Genomic DNA, 9,303 nt, shown 5'->3' on the forward strand with positions numbered 1-9,303 from the left:
AAACTTCAATTTTTACATAAAGAGGTTATTTGGTGAAAAATATAGAAAGATTTACGCGATCATTTTTTTGTCGTTTAGCGGGATTTAGCGTAAATCATGCTTAAAAGTGACAACCAAACAACCCCAAAATAATTAATTTCTTTTATGCTTCTCTTTGAAAGACCAAATATCTGCGTCATAGAACATTGAAGATCTCACCACCGTCTTATAAGATTTTTCTTTAAGATAAAACAGTATTTTCTATCACACAATTGGTCGGATGCTTTCCTCCACGTTATGCAAGCGAGCCAACTTGTTTAATATAAAAGAGAGAAAATCATATTAATTTTAAATATATTTATAAAAAATTTGTCAAAAAAAAAAATAATAACAATTAAGAGATAAATAGTAAGAAAACTCCTAATGTGCAACAAAAATTATTATTTTCTTAACATTTTAAATACCTTAAAAATAAATATTTGAAATTTAATATACTTATATTTTATGTCAATATTTTTTAAATGAGCTAGCTCACCAGCTAGTATTCTTATCCACAAGAAGGATATCACTGTCGAAAAGTATACACCAAGGTACATCCTTCTGTAAATGTCTAGTAACAGTATCCATAAATAATGTAAAAGCATATGGGCTTAACGTCAATCCCTGATATAACTCAACTAAAATAGCAAAATATTTCTTCAAATCTCTTTCTAGCACCTAAACCCTAAGCTCTAAATGCATTCCTCCAATGAAATGAAAATAAAAACGAAAATGAAGATGAGAAGTTAACTTTCTCGGTCGTTTCGAATAGAAGAAGAGCAAAAGGAAAAGAAAAATGAAACTTTTTGGTCATTATTAAGTTGTGTTCTCGTCAATGTCTTCCCAGCTAGCTCCTGTTGCGACGGCCTCGTTAGGATTTAGTGATGAATCTGGTGGTTTTGGAGGAAACATAGAGGGGGGTAGAGGGAGATGCGAGGGTTTCAAGGAGAGAGGAGTAGGCAAGGGAGATGATTAGAGTAAGAGGGGGAGGGCCACGATTTTGGCGGTATAATGGATTATTTCCGATGACTCATAAACTGTTTTAAATCTTTTAGCTCTTAACACTATTACCAACGGGAATTCCGCCTCTTATTAAAAAAACTCTTCGATTACCGCCAAATAACAGGTTCAATGATAACTAACGGAATATGGTCTTCAGTTAATATTTGGTTATAACTGACTGTTTAATGTGTCGGTAATAATTAAAATCATTGGAAAAAATATTATTGTTGATAAGTGATGTCTTATCTTGTAGTTATGCCACCATCAGAAAATAGAACGTTTTTCCGTTGCAAATTGAGATGGTTGGTTTTAGTGCTTTTTCATGTAGTGTTTACTTTCTACATTTATACCAACTAAGCTGCAAAACACATTTTCATACGTAAATAAGGTGGCATATGAGTATAAATTAAAATGTAGGTGATAGATATGTAAATAAATAAAAATTGAGTGGTATGTATGTAAATATCCGTTATAAAATTGTGTTTGGAAGAAAGGTGTTTTTATACTTTCTTAAATTTTTTCTATAAATGTAATATACGAGTTTCAAGTATGCAGAAGTGAATAATAACGACGGTGATGATTATGATGATGTATGAAAGATTTATTATTAGTGTTATTAAAAATGAAAGAAAGTATGATTATAATTTAATCTTTTCAAGATTTGCATACATACCTCTCAATTCTTAAATTTTTAAATCAATAACTTTCAAAAATTTATGTCGTAATGGTATGATTAAACATAAGTGCATTAACCTAACACTTAAATATATGTATTATAACATGTTGGATAATGTGGATATCCGGTTCATCGCAATTTATTTAGCTTCTTAATTAAGATTCTCACACACCGCTCACCTACCGCTCTCCTAGTTTTTATAAATAACCACTTATGGTTTGTCATAAGCACAAAAAAAAAAAAAAAAAAAAAAAAAAAAGGTCAAGCCAAGTCCTCTAAAAGAGAAAGAGAGGAAGAGAGAGAAAAAAATAAAGATTTTTTTTTAAACTTCGAGGCGCTCGACGGTGTAATTACTCGAAGAAATAAAATTCTCTGCAGCTCTGTGGACGCAGGCAAATTTGTTGAACCACGTAAATCTGCGTGTCGCTCTAGTGTTTTTCTACGTGTTATTTTTCTCGTTTCATTTTTCACTTACTGTCGTCATTTTTTCACAACATAACATGCAGGCTTAAGATACATTATTTGATAAAATCAAAATCATTAAAATCTAACCTTTTTGTTTGGGAATATTTATTTGTTCAATTTAATATTTATTGAATATTTTGATACATTCTATTATAATTCATGTGGAAAAATACGTTAAAAACTCAATTCTATAATAAAAAAATTATATTTGCGATGTAAATACATATTTTAACATTTTCTAAGAAAATGATATCAAACTTTATATATATATATATATATATATATATATGTATATATATATATAAGGATATATAAGAAGAACAAGAAGAGGAGATTATTCTCCCTTGGCTTCTTCTGGGTGGCTTGTGACAGAAGAGAAATTAGGTTTATTTCTCTTGTAAATATATTCGGCGTATCTCGGTGTAGAGTTTTTTCAGTGTATATCGATGTAGAGAGAGAAGAAAATAGCAGAAGAAGAGAGAGAGCATTGAAGTGAGAGATTCCTCTTATAAGTCGACACAATTGACTTGTGTAAATTCCTCAAGTTGTAAAATCCTCTGCAACTCCATGCACGTATATAATTTGCCGAGCCACTTAAGTCTGTGTGTTCCGTTAGTTACTGTTTTTTGATGTGAATTTTATCGTTTTATTTTTTTTTTATGAAGTTCATTCTCCTATTTTATTTATATATATACCACATCAACTGGTGTATCTAGATCTCGCAACAACAATAATTAGTATCAGAGTTTTGTTTGGATCTGAGTATACCCAATAACAGCTATATACATCTTTATATATTTATTTATGCACCATACAACAAGAAAAAAAAAGTAGAGAAAATTTTAAAAAAAATCAATATAGGCAATATTTGTTTTTAATTAAATCATTTATAATAAAAGTTAGAGCGCAAAATAAAAATTCTTTGGAAAATATTTAAACATGTAAAATTGTTCAATTTTGTTCTGTTTATTTTTTTCTTTGTTTTAAACTTTGGATTTTTAATAATTTTTTGGCTCTTGTTAAAAAAATCATTTTGAAATAAAAACTAGAAAGATTTTTTTTTTATTTTTTATTTTTTCTATATATATATTTAGGAAGTTTTGCCTACTTGCCCCTAAATGTATCTACATATCTAACACCTATGCTTAAATTTTTAGGTACATGTCACTTTATTTATCTATGAAATGTGTAAAAATATAAAAGGTAAAGTTTAGGTGTTAGATATGTAAATACATAAATATTGAGTGTAATGTATGTAAATGCCCCTACTATTTATAAATGTGGACAACATTAAGATTTCAATTATCGAAGCAAGGCAGTCACAGTCACATGAATATTTATGCTTTTAGACACTTAATTTGAAAGAGAGCGCATATTATTTGAAAATGCATTAACCCTCAAAATTTTAGAATCACATTAAAATTAATAATTAAAATTATAATAATTAAAATTTCTTAAAATAAAAAAAAATTCCGTATATAATTCTATGGCATTAAAACATTACAATAATTAACATTAAATTTAGATGTTCGGTATATAAATACATACAAATTATTTATATTATCGATGTAGAGAGTGAAATAAATAGCAGAAGAAGAGAGAATATGCGTGCTTTAATTAAATGTTCGGTATATAAACATTAAATTATAATAATTAAAACATTACAATAATTAACATTAAATTTAGATGTTCGGTATATAAATACATACAAATTATATATATATATATATGTCAGATTATTTTCTATAAGGTGGTATTTTATTGTGAATTCAGATATATTCAATTTTAAAACTATGGGAGATTTTTATTTTAATGGTTAAAGAATTGAATGTCTTATTTGATTTTTGATGTTATCGAATTTTATACTTCTATAAAGTTGTGAAAAACCTTATAGATGAGTATTGTCCACTATAAGGTGGAACATACCATCTAAAACATTTTTTAACACAATCGTTTATACACTTCACCCTAATATGAAATGACATGTTTTAATTTATTATTATTATTTTTTTATAAATGAACTTTCTGAATTCTGTGGGATATAAGATCCATTAAATCACCTAAAACTAATTAAGGTAAATATAGGGACCAAGTATATTTGTTGTAAGGATAAAGTGGGAATCTAAGTCCAAGAATTAAATATTTGAGTATCACACCTTATTTATGGGAAATTTGAACCCGTGATCAGAAGGGACTAAAAACTTTCAGAGAGGCTGATCTACCAATTGGCCACGATAAGCACGCATATATATAAACTTGCATAATTTCTTATATTTGGTTGGATTTCGTAAATCCATCAATAAATTATGTTAATGAGTGCCCCCTTAAACTTTGATATATACAAGCTTGTCACTCAAATATTTAACACTACATAGAAATATCGCTATTAGAAACTCTAAATAAATGAAATACACCATTTTATGCATATATTTTAATGCCAAAGTGTTATGAACTTAAATATCAAACTTTAGGTGTTAGATATATAAATACATAAAAATTGCGTGTTATTTACTTAAACTTATCATAATTGAGCATCAAGAATGTGCCAACTCAAATCTCAAGGAGATCCAGCAGTTTATGAGACAGAAAATATAACTCATGAAGGCCCACTAGCAGAAGAATATTATGATATGACATATATAATAGTCTAATTTAACCAATCAATCATGACATTACAAATGTATATTTGTATAACATCCAAAAAAAAGAAAAAACAAATGAGTTATTACCTCGCAATCATTCAAAATATTAAGTATAATATTTTAACCACCCAAATTATTCACTACGGAGTTGTTTGATTGCAAAGATTTGTAGTGTATTGTAATTTATTTTTCAGAGATTTTATGAGATGAACTGTGCGGTATGAATAATCACAAATACAATGTAAAATATGAATAAATTTGAAGTTTACATCAAAGTTCATTTTAGCTAAATTCAAAATTATCGATTTGATCAAATTTGAGTTGCACAGTAAAATTTTGTCATCAAGTTGCCACCAGTCGCCGCCGATAACTATCCGCCGTATAAAAAAATATATCTTGTAATACATAGTTTTCAATCAACATCAAACCAATCAAAATATTATCATTAGATAAAAAGAACTCTAAATATTTCAAATACATTACGGTCAGAGTATTCTGTAATTTTTTTATACCTCATTTAATTTTTAGTAAGTTAAATAGTTCCTAATTTTAAGAGTGAATTTAGGAGAGTAATTCTAATAAAAAGGTGATTAAAGTGTTATCTTCAACATTCTAGTAGATTGATTTTTTTTAAAATATTTAATAAATGGAGCATATCTAATGATCCACGAATCCGAAACTCTTGATTGCCATTTATGTGTGCTTATATATTCTCTTCAGTCTTCACTGCTCGCTCTACTTCTTCGTTTCCAACACTCGCTTACTTTTCCACCCAAACCCATCTTGATTCCCATCTTTTTCCTGGCCGAACTCTAAACCCCAAAGCCCACGAACCCTTCTTCTTCTCTCGCAAGTCCCCAAAAACAACGGTACGAACCCAAATCTGTTTTCATGATACCTCGAAACTCTCCGTAAAAGCTCGATCTTGATTAGGCTTGGCGCGTCAGATCCATGGAGATCTCGCGCCCAATCCATCGCCTCGATTTCGCCGCCATGCCGGTAAATTTCTCCGAGCATATCTCGACAACAAAGAAGAAGACGATGAGCGCCGGAAAACCAAAGAGAATCGAACGCAGACTCGTTCGGATCATCTTCACCGATGCTGACGCCACCGATTCGTCTTCTAGCGACGAGGAATCTGTAAACCCTATTCCACGAAGAGCAAAGAAGCAGGTATACGAAATAGCTTTCCAGGCAACCCCAGAATCACCCCAGGCCAATAGGCCAGTAAAGGCGGCCTCTTTACCTGAAAACATTCATTCGAACAGATTCCGTGGGGTTCGCCGGCGTCCATGGGGTAAATGGGCGGCGGAAATCAGAGATTCGAATATAAAGAAGAGGATTTGGCTCGGAACTTTCGATACGGCTGAGGAAGCAGCAGCCGCTTACGACTCCGCCGCCTTGATAATCAAGGGAGAGAAAGCCGTCACGAACTTTCCGGCGTGGAAGGATCCATTGGAGAGAATCTTCGTCGAAGCCTCCCGCCCTGTTTCATCTCCCACCTCTGTTCTCCGCTGCGGCGACGAGCAGACTCCGTTAGATGGTTTCTGTTACGGCGATGTGGATGTATTCGGAGTTAGCGTGGATCCGCCGTTATTTATGACGGAGTTTTGCATGCCGAAGCGGCAGTACTGGGAAGTGGACTTGGGTGATTTTAATGCGGAGGATTTTTCAATGGAAGTCATCACGTAAGGGTAATATTATTTTTGGGAAAAAAAATTTTGATAAAAGATTTAAATTTATTTGGAATAAATATAATATATGAATTGATTTATTCTCTATATTTTATATTTATTCCAAAATAAATTAAACATTTGTAATAGCATTCTCATTAAAAAAAAAAAAAAAAAAAAAACTGCACGGTTATTGATGTGAAAAAGTATATAAAAAAATATTATGATGGGTGCAAATATTTAAATTTAGAATATAACATGTAAATATAAATGAAATCATAAAGACTCAAGTAAATTATCTCTATTGTACATTATTTACTCTTTTTATTTAAACATATTATTCCCTTTAGTGGACTTATTTAGTCCAAGGGTTCATAGAATTGCCAAAATAGCCCTGAATTATTTTTCAATTAAGTATTATTAATTTTTCATGAAGACTATTTCAACCCCAATTTAAAAGGTCTCGGGTTTTAAATGGCTCTATATAAATAACAGGGGATTATTTTGATATTTTACTCTTTTATATTAGCGGCACTTAATTCACCCATTAATTTTGAAAATTTCAAACTATTAATTAAGGGTCTGTTTAGGACAGCTACAACTTATTAAAAAAATAGTGGTGAAAATGCAGAATAATAATATGATACTTAAAAAAATACAACAACTGTTACAATTTTTTATAAAAAAAAGTAAGACCGCAATTAGAAAGTCGTCACCATATCTAGTTATGAGCGGTAGAAAAACACAATGCAGTTTGCACAAACAAATAAAATCGTGGTACGGTAACGCACCGCTGCCCCAAATGGACCCTAAACCTATCTACTTTCAACTTTTCATAGTCAATCTCAACTCCCTCTATGTGCAATTTATTTGAAATTTTATTTTTTTTAATTATAATAAAATCCAGATGTAAGTAATTTATTTGTTTTATTTCATGTATCTATGTAAAAGCAGTTTGTTGTTTATTGTTATATGAGACGATGTTTTATGGCAACAAAGAAACTGTTTTTATTTTCAGTTTATTGTTATATGAGACAATGTTTTATGGCAACAAAGAAACTGTTTTTATTTTCGGTATTTGTGGTGTTGAAAAGTCATCGCCTGTTGCTTGCTTTTGTTGGACCTCAATTATAGAGAGTCGTTGCGTTACAAGTGGTTCTCCGTGGGACCCACAATGATCTGTTGATTATAACGTGCATGTCTGATTAGCATACATAATTATATTGTTAGTCATTATACTTATTGTTTTAAAGGTCTACTTAGTCATTAAACTCATTTGAAGTTGTGGGTTAACTAACTGGTTCAATTATTATTTTTGGGGGTTTTTACATATATGACATTGAAAATCAAATATTCATATCTCGTACCTGAAACTTAAAAATTGAACTTTTTTAAAACAAAGCATTTTGGTGCATCGAAACTTATTCATGAATAAATGTATTTCACTTATAAAAATGATTATAGCGTTGTTTGTAATGTGATATTAAAGATTTGAGGGTTATGTGTGTAAATAAGAAAGTTTAGAAATGAGAAATATAAATATATAAGAATTGTGTGCTATATGTACGTAAATGCCCCTAATTTTTTTCAATAAGAAGAGTGCTTGAACTTGAAATATTTTTTTATTTCAACAATTATTGCATTGTAGACCATAAAAGAAAATTGTCAAAAAAAAAACAAAAATGCCATCTGCGCACATACCATACAATTCTTATGCATTTACAAATTTAGCACATAAAATTTCGTATTTACATAGACGGCATCCACATATTTGTATCAAATCAAATACATTACTATTATTTAAGTTTAAAAGTTAAAATACACTTTATATTGTCCAAGTTTGTGACATGAATATATTGTAGATGTAAACATAATAGTTTAGGATTTAGATATGTAAATGCATACCCTAGTGTGGTATTTATGCCCCCAACCAATTAAGTTTGGCTAACAATCTGATCAATGCATTAAATATGAATAGATTTATAAGCTCCCACGAAGAAATTCAATTTTACTAATAAAATGTAGGGGCAGTTACATACATACCAATGAATTATTATGTATTTACATATCAATTTATTTCTTTACATTTATATCACCAAAGTCTTTTAGATCACTATTTTAATAATTACAATATAAATTATACATTTTTTGTGCTTAATTATTTAATCACATAGAAGGCAATAGAGGGGCATTTACATAGTTACCATCCAAATCCAATGAATTTGCGCATTTATCATGTAAATCTTGCTTTTTTATATTCGTAGCAGCTAAATTTTTATATTACATCATAGAAAATTATTATTTTAAAATTTAAAAGTTAATTTAAATGTATATTCATTTATAAATATAAAAATTATAAATAAGTGTTAAATATTTAATTACATAAGAATTGAGCGATACGTATGTAAATCTTTCCGATTCATATAATAATAATTTATTACATCAAATTCCTAGCTGCTTTGAATGGAAAAGGTGGAAAGATATCCACCGTAGATCTGCCCCAACCAATCTTGGCGGTTGGATCTTTTGACGGACAGGGAGTTGTGCAGGCAGATCCGCATCAATGTGCAATCAAATACAAACTGCAACGGAGCCTAAAAAATATTGTGGTCGCGTTAACTGATGGCTGAACTTTGTCCACGTGTCCACAAAGAGATCGTACGGTATACCTAACGAATGGCCCAACGCTCGCATGCGCGCTGTCTCCACAAAATTTATAGTGACAGAATTATGACAAGAACGGAGGATAATAATATCTTATCCAAATTATAATCATTGTAGGATTACATATATACACGCTTAATATTCTCCCCTTATATATATATAT

The 9,303-nt window shown here is 30.1% G+C and overlaps 1 protein-coding gene across 1 annotated transcript; it reads left to right on the forward strand.

Annotated features, from left to right (window-relative positions):
• The first annotated feature begins 5,504 nt into the window (after positions 1 to 5,504).
• On the forward strand, positions 5,505 to 6,528 carry LOC110035587 (pathogenesis-related genes transcriptional activator PTI6-like). The gene has a single exon (XM_020739843.1). The coding sequence runs from the start codon at positions 5,755 to 5,757 to the stop codon at positions 6,493 to 6,495; it is 741 nt and encodes a 246-aa protein (XP_020595502.1). The 5' UTR covers positions 5,505 to 5,754; the 3' UTR covers positions 6,496 to 6,528.
• Positions 6,529 to 9,303: the final 2,775 nt, after the last annotated feature.

Source organism: Phalaenopsis equestris, unplaced genomic scaffold, assembly GCF_001263595.1.
Source record: "Phalaenopsis equestris unplaced genomic scaffold, ASM126359v1 Scaffold000002, whole genome shotgun sequence".
NCBI lineage: Eukaryota > Viridiplantae > Streptophyta > Magnoliopsida > Asparagales > Orchidaceae > Phalaenopsis > Phalaenopsis equestris.